At 37.5% G+C, this 16,169-nt stretch overlaps 1 protein-coding gene across 1 annotated transcript in view; it reads left to right on the top strand.

Moving 5' to 3' along the window:
- LOC126484449 (uncharacterized) overlaps window positions 1-16,169 on the top strand; it is a 397,416-nt gene that overhangs the window by 278,167 nt on the left and 103,080 nt on the right. Inside the window, exon 5 of the mRNA XM_050107970.1 lies at window positions 15,512-15,615. Coding sequence (XP_049963927.1) covers window positions 15,512-15,615 — 104 coding nt within the window. The remainder of the gene's footprint in view (window positions 1-15,511; window positions 15,616-16,169) is intronic.

A 16,169-nucleotide genomic window follows, 5' to 3' on the forward strand; every position in this document is an offset into this window, starting at 1 on the left:
AGAAGAGGACACAGGAGGAGAGAGCATGAAGATTTCTCACACTGCTGCTGCTGAAGCTGCGGAGGTCTTCCTGGAGTACATTATGCAACTACCAGATACATGCAGTACCAATGTAATGCTTGTAAAGCGGTTGCATGATAAAGCATGGCACCGTCACATATCATCATTGCGAAAGTTAAAAATTAGGGACATGTTTTATAGTTAGTGATACGACAGTATAATTATGTAAAGTGTACACTCAAGGACTAAGTTTTCTTTGAAAATTAATATATTTTTGGATTTAATAAAGTATATCCTCTGTGTTTCAAAATTGTATCCCTCGGTTTAATAAAGTACAGTACACTATATCCCCTACTTTTTCAAAATAAATAAAAAACAAAATAAATTTCAGATACCCAATAATCCAGCACTTCTGCTAACCCGGCACCCATATGTGCCAGCAATGGCTGGATTATTGACAGTCTAGTGTACTTCAATTCCATAAATACCAATAGTTTCATTTAACACCATTCTCATAGTTAACGTACTTTAAATTTTTGCAAAGACTGACAATCATCACCCAAATTTTGCTTCAGCTGCTTCCTAGTTTTCCTCCAATTATTTATTTTCTGGGTGTCTTCTTTGTATGCCATCATATGAATTCTTATGGTGTTGAGAGGCAGTCTTGGGAATCTCGCATTAGTCAGTAGTAATCATTCAACAAGGATTGTTTAGTACTTGGTCAAAAAATCTTTGAATCACCTTAAATCACTGGAAACCAGCAGACATTTTTTTAAACTGTATTGACCCAAGACCATGTTCACACTGTAGTGTTTCAGTCTATAAATATAAGTAGACTTGTGGTAAAAGTTATGACTTAAAAAAATTATGTTTCACTAAGATGTCAAGTTTTAGTCATAGCCTGAAATGCCACACATCACTTACATACCAATATTGCCTGCTGCTCTTAGAACTCTCCCAGAAAAGCTTTCTCTAAATATACCTTCAACTAAAGATTTGACTCCTGCTGTGTCTCATAGTGTAAGTTAGAGTGAATTTATACCGGTATTTCAAATATTTCATACAGTTTATGGTAACATAATCTTAGATAATAATGTTGGATAATTAATGCTTATTTCCTTCTACTTATCACCTAATTCACATATCATTTCAAAATCGTTATAATCAAGTCCTATTGTGAAATAGAATTTAGTGCTATTAAATTTTTATATAAAAATAAAATCTTTAATTTAAAATTACTTAATTAATAATTAAATTATTGCGTACTGGAAAATCAAGGACTGAATGTAACAATATTTTGAAAAGGGTAGTTGCTACTCATCATATAGTGGAGATGCTGAGTCGCAGATAGGGACAACAAAAAAATTTTCTGGAAGTGAGGCTTTGGTCAACAATGCCTTCATTGGAAATAGACAACATACATGCACACAGAAATAGAACTCACACACACAAGACCAGTCTCTAGCTGCTGAGACCAGATTGCAAGCAGCAACACACGATGGGAGAAGCAACTGGGTGGTAGCGGTAAGGGGGAGGCTGGGGTGGAGAGGGGAGGGATAGCTGCTTAGGGTTGAGAGATAGTAAAGTACTGCTTGTGGGAGCACACAGGGACGAGGTGAAGACAGGGCATGGCAACTATGTGGAGTCCGGAGGTTAGACAGAGGGCAGACAAGGGCGGGGGGGGGGGGGGGTGGAAGAGGAGAGTAGTAAAGACAGTGGGTGCATTGGTGGAATAGGGGGCTGCGTTGTGCTGGAATTGGAACAGGGTAGGGGCTAGGTAGGTAAGGACAATGACTAATGAAGTTTGAGGCCACGGTGTTGGTGGGAAAGATGCAGATGGCACAGGACCATGGAAGCAGTGATTGAAATGAAGGACTTCATGTTGGGCTATCCCTCCTCTCCCCCCCCCCCTTCCCCCCACCCACTTCCCCCATCCTCCTCCGTACTTCCACCAACTGGTTGCTTCTCCAATCATGCTATGCAGCTTGCAGCCTGGCCTCAGCAGCGAGAGACTGTGGGGTGTGTGTGTGTGTGTGTGTGTGTGTGTGTGTGTGTGTGTGTGTGTGTGTGTGTCTTTATTTACTAATCTGGGGCAATGTTGCAGCAAAATGTTTTGGAGCACATACCACTATTAACTTCACTTTTGAAGCTCTTCAAATGGTTCTAAGCACTATGGGACTCAACATCGGAGGTCATCAGGCCATCAGTCCCCTAGACTTAGAACTATTTAAACCTAACTAATCTAAAGACATCACACAATCCATGCCCAAGGCAGGATTCAAACCTGCGACCGTAGCAGCATCACAGTTCCGGACTGAAGCGCCTAGAACCGCTTGGTCACACCGGCCGGCTTGAAGCTCTTCCATAAATAAAGTTCATTAGTAAAATTTATGCCAGAAATCAGAAAAACATAAGTTACTATGTGCATAATAAGAATTTGGAGAACATAGCCAAAATAATTTTTAATATTTATTGGGTGATTGTAGCCCAAAAGAATATTGCATAAAAGAAAGTAAAAATAACTACCTGACATTGTCAGAATTACTATAGTAGTGATTCTAGAACAAATGGAGATGCTCCACTTATACTCTGTAATCTTTCTTTTTTTTTTTGTCCTGTAGAAGTAAATACTCCAACAGAAAAAAATCTTAACACCAAAAAACAATATTAAGTAATGAATTTGGGACTACATTTCTCTGGGTAAAATACTTGAATGATTAACATTGGAATATAACAGGTGAATGTAAGTGCATATTAAGCCATTTAAAATGTGAAATGCTGCTACATTAATAACTGGTGTAGCAGCTGGAGGTTTAATGCAAGCATGCAAATGTGCATGCATTGTGTTGTACAGGTGCCGGATGTCAGTTTGTGGGTTGAAGTTTCATGCTTGTTGCACTTAGTCGGCCAATACAGGCATGATTAATGCTGTTTGTGGATGACACAGGAATCGTCATTCGATGATGTGCCAAATGTGCTCGAATGGAGACAGATCTGGTGATTGAGCAGGCCAAAGCAACATGTCACTCCTATGTAGAACATGTTGGGTTACAACAGCAGTATGTAGATGAGCATTATCCTGTTGGAAAACACCACTTGGAATGCTGTTCATAATGGCAGGACAGCAGGTCTAATCACTAGACTGACATACAAATTTGCAGTCAAGGTGCATGGGATAACCACAGTGCTCCTGTAGATATAGATCATAACTCCAGGTATAGGTCCAGTGTGTCTGGCACACATACAGGTTGGTTGCAGACCTTCAGCTGGTCTCCTAACCAACACGCACCCATCACTGGTACTGAGGCAGAACCACAACAGACCCCCTCCCTTTACTCCAGCGAGCTCTCACCTGACACCACTGAAGCCCTAATTGGGTTAAGTTTGGGGCCAGTGGAATGCATCCTACAGTTCGTCTGGCTCAGAGTTGACCTTGAAGTAATTGATTTTTAACAGTTTGTTGTGTCACAATGGTGCCAACTGCTGCCCAGATTGCTGCTGCAGATTCATTATGATGCACCAGAGCCATACACCAAACACAAAGGTCTTCCCTCTTGGTAGTGCCATGTGGGCGTCCAGAGCCTGGTCTTTTTTCAACCATACATTCTCATGATCACCGCTGCCAGCAATCACGTACAGTGGCTACTTTCCTGCCAAGTCTTTCTGCAATATTGCAGAAGGAACATCCAGCTTCTCATAACACTATTACACTACCTCATTCAAACTCATTGAGGTGGTGTTAATGGCAACATTGTCACCCTAAAGGGATTTTTTACAAATATCAGCTCACCATACCTAATCTCAAATGTAACTAACTCTCATTACCATTACCGTATGTACTTAAAGCAAATCTGATTTTGGCATGAAATCTGAATAGACATTATCTTTCAGATGTAGAAACATACCCATCAACTTTCATCTATGTTGCACAACATCCTCTTGGGGTTGCAATTTTTTTTCCCCTGTGTACATATTGCATCTGATAAATTTCTTCACGTGACTGACAGTTGGTATGTGTTCATCTTCCCTCATTTGAATCAGCTCATGTGTTCTGTAATTGCTGAGGAAAAGTTATGGGAATCCTTCATTGGTGCTGTTGAACAGATGCTATTGGAGACAGTTATTTTAGTTTCCCTGTGGCATGTATCCCTCATGTGAAATGTTAACTGACTATAATGCATGTCTCTTACATGAAATGACATTTTAATGATGTGTAGGTGAGAATGGAAATCGAAGAAAGCTAAAAGATTAAATTCAGTGGCATCACATATCTTGGTCCTGGTAAAAAGCACCTTGTGCACCACCAGACTTAATATCCCTTTTTGACAAACAAATCATTGTCGGATAAATTACAAGAGAATAAAATTTTAAATAGTGCTGGCAGAAACATTTAAGGTAGAAAAAGTTTCCAATCATTATGAATTTTTGTATTCCTCCTTCAGTTTTGTAAAAAGGTGATCTACGCACATGAACACACTCAACTGAGGCTTGGCCCTGTTTGTTCACAACAAGAGGTATGTACAGGATGTTCCTCAGAAACAGTGCAAGCTATTGTAAGTCTGTATTCCAAAGCAATGTCCAGTCCACACCATATCAAAGTTCATTTTATGGCAAACAGAGTCCACAGTGTAAACACGTTAGCAAAACTAATAGCACACTCACAGTGCACTCCACAGACAGCATTACAGCTGACTCAGACCATTCCTAAGCCTTTTTATATGCCAGATACTGGTGTGATCTCATCAGAGGATGCACCTTATGGCAAGCACCCTTTAGGAAAAAGATAGTAATATTACACAGGCTATTCAGTTCCATAGATGCCGCTACAGTAATGGAGGAAAGGTGAATATGTTGGGAAGACTGTAAAATTGTGAAGGAGGCACAGGTCCCTCAGACCTCTGGATGAGAGGAAGTCACCTGTTGTGAGGGTAGATGGAGATAAAGATGAAGAGGGAGATTTAAGAGTGAGATCTCAAAGATAAGCACTGTGCCAGTTTTAGTTCAGAGGTGATAGAAGAGAGAGAGTGTGAAGTAAAGATGTATTAAGAAGAAGAGAAACAAGGGTGGAGTGAATTATGCAGTTAATAACTGGAAGGGAACAGGAAAAGAGAGAGAGAGAGAGAGAGAGAGAGAGAATTCATTAAATAATGAAATTCTACCTCTGAGTTGGAAGGAGGGAAGTAAGTGGAAAAATGGGAGGAGGATTGTTAATGGTTGTTAGGACCAGAAGGAGGGATGACACAAAGGATAAGTTGTAATCATCAGTGTCAAATGTCTTCACTGCAATGAGACTTTCAATAGAATTTAACCCCATGTAACATTCAGCATTGCTTTTTGGATTTATATTATGCCATGGTTTTTTTTTTATTATTTACCCTTACCTACATGCCAGACAGCAAAAAAAAAAAAAAAAAAAAAAAAAAACAGTTTCATGGAGTGGAAAGCCACCTGAATAAACAAAAATTCATTAAAGTAATACTGAGTGTAAACAGTATTTTAACAATATTAATGGCACATTCCCAATTTAATATTTGGGTAACTGTTACTCTTGTTCAAATCAGAATTTTCAGACAAAATTAGCAACCCATTGATGATGGTGTGGATGAGCTGAACCATGTTTACAAAAAATGTGTAAAAGAAAGCATTGCAATTTGGAACAATGATGCAGATTCCTGGAAACAGAAGCAGCAAAGTGAAAGAAAGATCACCTCATTTACACTGATAGCTTACGTTGAATGATGAAACTTCTTTCCACTTTTGGGATTCAATGTGACTAACATCAATCAGGCACAGCCATATCATCATAGTGTAACAGCCTTGACCATGGAGTTGGGCATATTATTTTAACTTTTAACATCATATTTATCTTGGCACGCTGATGTGGAGGTACTAACACACTTGTTCTTTAGTTTGATATTTCATGCATTGTATGCATTCTAATGTTTCATTACACATTACTATATCCATAACAGATGATAAATATTTAATTTATGATTGCCAGGGTTGGTTTCTCAGTTGTACTACATTCACATGAAACAAATAAGCAGCACAAACACACAAACATAATGTTCAGTAAGAATTATCTTACTCTGAGTTTCTGCAGTTCCTATTGCAGTGCATCACTACTGAGTGACAGGATTAATTCATGTCACTACATAAACATTTTCAAGGTTGCCTTCACTCCAAAGTTGTTTTCACATGTGGTCTACATGATATATTTTTCTTGTATGTAGAATTAAGTATTTTATTTATAATATGTACATAAGTTTTATTGTTTGCATTTGTGGAATTCCATGTTTTTGGTGTTTGAATATCTGTTCTGTGTATTACACATAGACTTTTATATATTACTGCCTAGGTAATCTATTTAATGTAACTTTACTTAGTCACAAAACTGAAAATATAGAACAAAAAGAGCAATAAATTGAGAATCTGTATAAATTTGAAAGAAAATTAACAAGTAACCTTTACAGCAATTCTTCACTGTTTATTATGATTCAAACACAAGATTTCTGTTAGCATGGTCCATTGTAAACGGCTTTGTAGGCTTACTGAGAAAACTATTGTTCTGCGATAAACCATCAGAATGTCATGTACACATTAAGATGAAACATGCATAAAACCCTTAGACTTAAGTAAGAATGTAATAATTCCATTCCCAAACAAAGTAGGTGCTGACAGATGTGACTATTACTGCGCCATCAGTCTAATAGTTCACGGTTGCAAAATACTGCATAATGCTGATACCACACCAATTATTTACAGGAAAACAGAAAGACTGGTAGAAGATGATCTCACACATGATCAGTTTGTATTCTGGAAAATGTAAGAACACTTGAAACAATACAGACCTTACAGCTTACCTTAGAAGATAGACTGAAGAAAGGCAAGCTTACATGTGTAGCATTTTTAGCCTCGAAAAAAAAAAAATTTTGACAGTGTTGACTATGATCCACTCTTTGAAATTTGGAAGATAATAGGGATAAAAGGCAAGGGAAGCAGAAGGTTATCTACAACTTGTATCGAAATGAAGCTGCAGTTATATGAGTCAAAAGATAGGAAAGGGAAGTAGTAGCTTGAGAACATAGTGAGACAGTGTTGTAGCCCAAGGAGAAATTTGGAAAGGGATATAATATTCAGGGAGAAGAAATAAAATCTCTGAAATTTGCTAATAACATTGTAATTCTGCCAGAGATGCCAAAGAGCAGTCAAACAAAGGGGATAGTGTCTCGAAAAGAGGTCATAAAATGAACATGAGTAAAAGTAAGACAAGTATAATAGAATGTTTTCAGATTAAAGAAGACAAAGCTAAAGGAATTAAGAGTAAGATATGAGAAAAAAAGGTAGATGAATTTCAGTGTTTGGAAATGCAGACTGAAAATAACATGAAAAATGTACTTCAGAAGATAAATCTGTTAACGTGAAAATTAAATTTAAGAATCTGGAGGTCTTTTCTGAAGGCACTTATTTGGAGAGTAGCCTTCTATGAAAGTGATACATTGACAACAGACAGATCAGACAACAAGTAGTAGTAGTAGTAGTAGTAGTAGTAGTTTATTCATCCAGAGACAATTTACATTGCATGGATTTCGTCAAAAAAATACATAGTATATGTATATATACACACGTATAGGGTGAACAATACTATACAAAATACACATGTGCATAGTAGACTACGTAACATGAGACCACATTGAAATAGCATGTACAACTTTGATTATTTACATTGATGTATGAGAAAGACTTTTTACATGGAATACACAATTGATATTTAGATATAACACATACAATTCTAGCACTGTTGTACATATTATTTATTTAGATCATAGCAACAGTCAGATAAAAATTACTATTGGCACAGAGTACATAAATATAATTATTTAGTATGGAGCTATTCCAGGTATTCTTTTACACTATAATAGCAGTTGGTCATTAAAAATTTGAATACTGCTTCTTTAAATGAAGACAATTTTTTTATTTCTTTTATCTTTACTGGTAGTTTGTTATACAATCTACTTCCTTGTATGTTTGTTTGTTTCTGCGCCAAAGCCTTGTTAACTCTTTTTATATGAATGTCATTGCACTTTCTTGTGTTGTAAGTATGTAGATCCGAGTTGGATTGGAAATTGTTAATATTTCGTATTACATTAATTACGCTTTTCTGTATATAGAGGCACGGTAGGGGTAGAATATTCAGCTGTTTAAATAATTGCTTTGAAGGAGTTAGCCTTGAACTGTTGGTAATTATTCTAACAGCTCGTTTTTGTAGAGTGAAGATGGTTTTGAGATTTTTCTTACTATGACCCCAGAAGATGAGGCCATAGGTAATAGCAGAATGTATATAAGCAAAGTAAACAGCTCTGCTACATTCCCTACTACATACAAAGCTAATAACGCGTAAAGCAAAGCAAGCAGAGCTTAACTTATGTGAGAGATACAGGATATGGGATTTCCAGTCTAAATTTTCATCTATATGTACACCTAAGAATTTTGTGGTAGCAACTCTCACAATTTCTTTATTTTGTATTCTGAGATCTAGATCAGAGTGTGACTTTGCTTTCCTGTAATGGATATAATTAGTTTTAGAGATATTTATGGTTAATTTGTTCACTTCAAACCAATTTTGCAAATATTCTATAACTCTGGTTGCAGATGTTGGCAATACCCGGTTTATGTCAGTTACTACAATGTTTGTGTCAACCGCAAACAGGGTTATATGAGTACCATTTACTGGAATCTTGATATCATTTATGTAAAGAAGAAATAGGAGAGGTCCTAGAACACTCCCCTGCGGTACCCCTATTGGCACAGTCTGAATATCCGATCTGTAAACAATACTTTGGTTTTTATTGTTTGTTGTTGCAATTTCTACTACCTGTGTCCTATTATGGAGATATGACTGAAACCACTTTTTAGCTACTCCTCGTATACCGACATATTCTAATTTGTCTAGCAGGATATCATGTTGGACAGTATCAAATGCCTTTGAGAGGTCCAAATTTATTCCTATTGTACTGTTGTTCTTATCTAGCCCCGTTACAATATTTTCAATGAATTGGGTGATGGCTGACTCTGTACTCATTCCTTTGCGGAAGCCGTGTTGGTTTACAGACAATAGATTGAATTTCTTGAGGTAATTTGTAATTCTGTTTTTCATGACTGTCTCTATTACTTTTGAAAATACCGATAATAAAGCTATTGGTCTATAGTTTCCCACTTCATGTATATTGCCCTTTTTATACAATGGTTTTACTTTTGCAATTTTTAATCGTTGTGGAAAGACACCTTCTGAAAATGATATGTTTATGATGTGTGAGAGTGGGTCTGATATGACACTAGCACATCTCATCATGACTGCGCAAGGTATCTCGTCAATCCCTGAGGACATTTTATTCTTCATTGTTTTTATTATTTGATTAACGTCCAATTTGTTTGTGGGAGGTAGCAATAATGAATTCACACTTTGTTCTTCTGGGATTGATGTTCTACTAATCTTAGGACAATTTTTATGCAGATTGATTGGACTATTTATGAAGTAGTCATTAACGTAATTCGCTAAAGTATGATTTCTGACTAGCACACCTTGATCATCTTTTAAAACAAAGTCCTCTGGATTTCTAGCATTTTTGCTTGGGCCAATTTCTTTTTTTACTACATTCCATATAGCTTTTGATTTGTTTGCTGACCCAGCAATTACACTGTCATTGTGCATTGTCTTGGCTTTTTTGATCACCTTCCTGTAAATTTTCTTGTATGTCTTAACATAATTTGTGAAGTGTTCATCTTTGTTATCTTTCTTGAGTTGGCTGATATGTTTTAGTGTTTGACTAGATACTCTAATAGCAGGTGTTATCCACTGGCTTGTGTTCCTAGGCATGACATTGATCTTTGTGAGCTTTTTTGGGAAACACATCTCAAATAGGGACATGAATGTACTAGAAAAAGCATTGAAAGATTCCTCGGTTGTAGTTTGTGCAAAGACATCTTCCCAGGTTTCATTAGCTAACAACTGGATGAAAGTATTTACTTTTTCTGTATAGAAGTGCCTTTTGTATCCCCACTTATATTTTACTGCCTTGGGGATAGAGTAATTTATGTATGTTAATAGTGTATTGTGATCTGAAAGGCCTAAGTTTACGTTTAGTGGCTCAGTGATACCATTCTCCATATTTGAGAAAATATTGTCTAAAAGAGAAGATAACAGTTCTGTTATTCTGGTGGCATCTGTAAAGAGTGGTTTCATGTGGAAGCTGCTGAGTATACTCAAAAGCTGTCTTTTTTCATCACTTTCAATTAACAGGTTAATATTAAAATCTCCACATAAAAATAATTTCACTTCATTACTATAAAAAGTGTTTAATGCTGCTTCTATTTTTTTGAAGAATATGTTTTTGTCACCCAGTGGAGATCTATATACTGTAATGACAACTAGTTTTTCACTCTTCTCCTCAGTTTTTAACTCTATGGCACATGATTCAAAATGTTTTTCTATATTTAGATGGTCCAATTCTGTTTTCACTTTGAACTGCAGTCCTACTCTAGAGTAAATGCATACCCCACCATTTTTAAAAACACTTCGGCAATAATGTGTTGCTAAATTAAACTTGCTTATATTTATGAGACTTAATTCACTAGCCTTGCACCAGTGTTCAGATAAACAAATACAAGAGACATCAGCAAGATTATTTAAAGCTACTTCTAGATCTAGTACTTTGTTTCTGAGGCATTGAATATTCTGACACATTATCCTGACTGTTTTGCAAGTATTTTTTCTTTTGTCATTACCTGGTAATGTGCTGCTTTTTCCATAGTGGTTGTGACTTATCTGCAAATTTTCTTGCTGATTTGTCACAATCTTTTCCATTTCTTTGTCTGAATCCATAAAAAATCCTTATTTAATGATGTAGATGTACCTTGTCTTTGACTCCTCCTTAGGCAGTGTTGTGTTGCTGCAACTGTTGTTGATGGTTTTGTTGCTGCTGCTACTGTTGTTGTTGGTTCAGTTGCTGCTGCTGTTGTTGCTGCTGGTGCTTCTGTGGCCGGAGGTGGTGGTGGTGGTGGTAATGGTAGTGGATGTGGTGGTGGTGCTGACAGGATTTTTCGTGCTGTTGGTTCAGTAGTAGTTTCCTCTGTTGCTACTGTTTTTTGGATGGTCCATTTGCGTGCTGCTCCTGTTTTTGCTGGTTGGTTGGTTTGGGGGATTAAAGGGACCAGACTGCCATGGTCATCGGTCCCGTTTTTGCTGGTGTTTCTGCTATTGGAGATTTATACCATCCCAGTTCAGTGGCTGTCACTTTGTAATTGCATTTAATTGCTTCCCTTATTAAGTTTCCTAACCTGGCCTTTCCATTTCTGTTAAGGTGAAGCCCATGTTTCGTAAAACATTCTCTGTCAAGTGTGCTTGAGTCAATTAATTTCACATTGCTGAATAGCCTACAACTACTTTTAAGTTTCGCATTAATTCTGTGAATTTCCTTATTCACACATGACCATTCAGGTAAATCATGCCTGTGGGTAAAGTTCACCAGTAAAATGTTTGTATTTGACAGTACTTGCAAAAGACTCAAGAGCTGTTTATACATTCTCATAGCATTGTTTTCGTAAATGTCTTTAGCTCCTGCGCAGATTACAACACTGTTCTGCTTGTCATGGTTATATTTTACGATGTTTTCTGTCACTTCTTTGAAACCAGCACCTGGTTTAACCATGCCTGTGACTGTCATTGATTTACTATTTTCTTGCAGTTCTTGAGAAATTCCTTTGGCGCGACTGTCTCCAAAGACGTCGACTTTTGATTCTTTCTTCTTTGTCACACACGTCGGTTTTTGTTTATTTGTATTTTCACTTTGTTGCAAAACGTCGTATTTGTTTTTATCGCAAAATGTGACAGATTTTACGGAGTTCATTATTCTTTTAGTGGACAAGGTATTACCTTTTAGCGACACTTTTATCCACTCGGATGTTGTTTTACTGTCCTGCATCACTTCACTAGCGTTTTGCATATCCTTATTGCAGGCATCACTACTATTCGACAGAACACTGTACCTGTTTTTATCTGTAATTATAATTTCATTTGCTGCCCTTGATGCCTGTCTATCGCTTCCTTTCCGCTTCTCATAACTCACCAGGTTCCCGTTTTGTGGCTTTATTGTTTTATCATTTAGAATATGGCGCAACTTCTTCAGCTCACAGTTTTCATTAGTTATATACGAAATCTCTCGTCTTAAAACATCTACAACTTTTTGTAAACTTGAAATGCGTTCGTTTAGTTTTGCGATTTCACTTTTATAGTTTAAACAGGATTCCTTTTTTACGACAGAACAGTAACTTTTATTCACTCGTTCACTATGCATCACTACACTCGTCGCCATCTTTTTTCAAGAGAATAGAAGTTTTCAAAATGTGGCGTTAAAGAAGAATGCTGAGGATTAGATGGGTAGATTGAATAACTAGTGATATGCTGAATTGAATTGGGAAGAAAAAAAATTATAATTCATCTCCACAACCCCAGATGAGCATCATCAGTGAGTATGGTGGCAACCTGTAGTGAGGATCCAGTCTTCCAACATTTTGGAGAGACACAACAGTGTTAGTCTTGGTGTCACAATGTGGAGGGCCATCAGATATAGCTTCAGGTCACGACTGGTAGTGAGTGAGGGACCTCTGACGGCACAATGGTATGTTGTGGACAATGTACGTCCTCATTTATTACCTCCTTATTGGCGGCATTGGGGTGCCATTTTGCAACACAACAATGTTTGTTCACACATGGCATATCTCTATGAAGTGTCTTCACGATCCTGAGGTACTGTCATTGCCAGCACAGCCCCAGACCTGTTCCCGACAGAACGTGTGTGGGACCAGGTCAAACATCAACTCTGCTCCAGTGCCAGTAGCCTGAATGCAAGGACCAGTTACAACAGTTATGGGCTATTTTGCCTTGGGAGGATACAACAGCTGTACGACTCTCTTCCAAACCAAATCAGTGCATACATCCAGGCCAGAGATGGTGCAACATCATACTAATAAGTCGGGTTATACTGCCAAATTCTTTGTAAATTTGATCCTCCTCCCTTATGAATGCTTCGCTTTTCTTATCAGGCATTGTGGACTGATTCATTTTATCTGACTTTGAGTTTCTGCTCTCCATTTTGTCCGCTCTCACTCCTCCCTTAGATCTCCTGCCCTCTATACCTTCAGCTGATTCTTGTTGACTTCACAAGTGAGTTTGGCTGTTAATGACTGCAACTCATTCTTTCATCAAGCAAATTATATCTGCTGAAATGAATTGATGATGACGATGAAATCAGTAAAATAAAATGGAATAAAATGATACCAGTGAAAGCCAGTGAGAAAAGTTGAAGCTGGAATATAGTGAGTATGTAGTAATAACCAAAAATTTTGTGACAGCCCAGGACTTGAGCTTGGATCTCATGCTCTTTGTGAGCAGTTGCCTTAAGCATTAGGCTCTTCGACCATGCCTCCAGACATGACTTAAGTTTCTTTGACGTTGATGTTTCTACCTAAAATTTCAAAATTTTAACTGGCTTTCCCTGATAGCATTTCACGTCATTGTATCCTCATTTACTTCACTCCTATTGTGCATTCCTGTCAGTGACTCTGAATTATTTCATATACACTGGTGGACCAAATCTTTATGAGCACCTGCTTAGTAGTATAGTGAGCACCTGTGGGCTGCATTCTTGGTAGGTTTCTGTTTGTGTCCAGCACCAAATACCTATGCGCAGGTCATGAAGTTCCAGTAAATCATTGACTGGTGGTGTGTGGGTATGGAGCTGGCTTCAAACAGCGTCCATGTTATATTCCATCATGTGAGGTCAGGGGAATTTGGTGGCCAAGACATCAATGTGAGTTCTCTCTTATGCTCCCCAAACCACTGCAGCATGATTCAGAGGCTTGTGGCATGGTCTGTTATGCTGGTGTAAGAGTCAATCACCATGGGGGAAAACATCAAGCATGAAGGGATGTAGATAATTCACAATAATGTTCATGGAGTCCACAGCAACCATGGTGCCTTTGATTACTACCACAGGTCCCCATGGAAGGCACGTCAGTGATCCCCACTGCATAATATTGCCCCCACTGGCCTATGTCTGTGGCACGGTGCATGTTTCAAGTAGCCATTTGCCTGGACAGAGGTGTGTGACTATGAACTTGGTGTAACAAGAAAAGTGATTCATCTAACTAGGCTACATCTTTGTATTGATCCACAGTCCAATACCACAATCACTGCGATCATAATTGACAGTGATATTGGGTCAGTATCAGAACAGGTATAGATTGCCTGCTATGGAGCCCCATATTCAACAATATACACTGAACAGTGTGCTCCAAAACACTTGTGTCTGCACCTGCATAGTACTTTGTCTTCAGATCTGCCACAAATCGCCACCGATCTTGTTTGATGGAACAGGCAAGCCTCCAACCTCCATGCTCTGTGATGAGGTGTAGACATCTCCTTGTTACCTTCTCATGGATTAAATGTTGTTTAATCTCTTTCCACAGATGCTCATGACAGTAGCACACTAACAACTGAACAGCATTTCTGAGATGTTGTTTCCCAGGTGTTGGGCCATAACAATGTGCCTGTTGTCAAGGTTGCCTATGTCAGTGACTTCCCCATTTGCAGCGTGTATCATTTTATAATATTCCCCACTTGTATACGCTGTGCTTATATGCTTTCCTTAACATGTTATATGTCCACAACAACACCAGGTGACATTCAGTCACACGGTGGACAGTGGTCATCCGTTATGGCAGAGTAAGCTACAGTCCTCCACCAACGCAATTCCCCTAGTGGTGCCATTCCCACATACCCCATGGGGGAACCTTTGGTAACAACATTCAGAAATAATACATGGAGACGTCAGGGTCTATGAAAGTTTGAGCAAGGCCTGGAGGCATTCTCAGAAAGCCTAAAGGTTAAAGTGACAGCTCACAAAAAGGAAGAAATTAAAGAAATGTTTGGGCATTAAGTTTCAGTTGTCACAATGTATTCCTCATTTATTCATATTTCATTATTTTTATTGCTAGTATATTCCTCTTTAGCATCTGTATAGAATTTATTAGAAGATGATTCTATTTACTGTAAAGCAAGTTACACATAAAAAGATGAAACCTGTATCATAGTTATTAATATGAATGGTAGACCTAACTTACTGACCTTTTGTATGCTTCATTCAGATATCTTTGATATGGGTGTGAAACACACATTACATACTGAGGATGTATATGATGGCCATAATATAGTAAGAGTGTCTGTAAAAGATTTAAAGGTTCAGATCTATAAGATTACTTAGGTCTTTATAAAATGGTTTTTGCAGTACCAAGTTAATGGCTGGTTCTCACATAAAGGTATCAGGTAAAAGTTGGTGTGTGAGTACGTATTCATCACTATAAGCATTAACAAACTTGGGAAAAACTGCTGTTTTGAGACTTTATATGCATTTTGAATAAAATGAAATTTAAGAAAATATTGGTTTGTGTTCAGATAAGCCTTTACCAGAGGAAGACTCACCAACAGCTGCTCATGCTGCCCTAAAGAAGTTAATTCATAAAATAATAGGAGAAGCAATGACTCTTCCACCTATGCAGGTAAGATTAACTGATCAGTATTAAATAATGTGTGAGAAAATCATTTATCAAATAAGTCAGAAAGTTATATAGTTCACATTTAAATTTACAATATAGTATGAGTATGGCTGATAAGTATTATGTGTTACTGAATGAGAATTCATTTATAGCCATTTTAGCTGCAGACAGAAGAAAGCAAATGGACTATTATTGCATAAGAAAATCAATCACTAATGCTAGGTTATAGTTATTATTTGCACGCAGGCATAGATGATAGCTATTTTATTCTAATATTCTATTCTCTGGCATATGCTGGGGTCTACAGATGTGTGTGAGAATTGCATTTGTTGTGCCTGTATGTAACTCAACATTTCCAGTATGTGGCAAGTACCAGTCCATTCTATTCATAATATTGTCATTAAAAACTATTTTGTATTTATTTATCCTTGAAACTGAACATTTGGGTTTTTGTTTGAATGTCACTAATAATACAGGACAGTTGCCAGTGGCGTGTACTGAATTTTTCACTAAGATAATCTGTTAAAAAAGAAAAAAAGTTTCATTTTATATGTAAT

Source organism: Schistocerca serialis, chromosome 6 (assembly GCF_023864345.2).
Source record: "Schistocerca serialis cubense isolate TAMUIC-IGC-003099 chromosome 6, iqSchSeri2.2, whole genome shotgun sequence".
Taxonomy (NCBI): Eukaryota; Metazoa; Arthropoda; class Insecta; order Orthoptera; family Acrididae; genus Schistocerca; species Schistocerca serialis.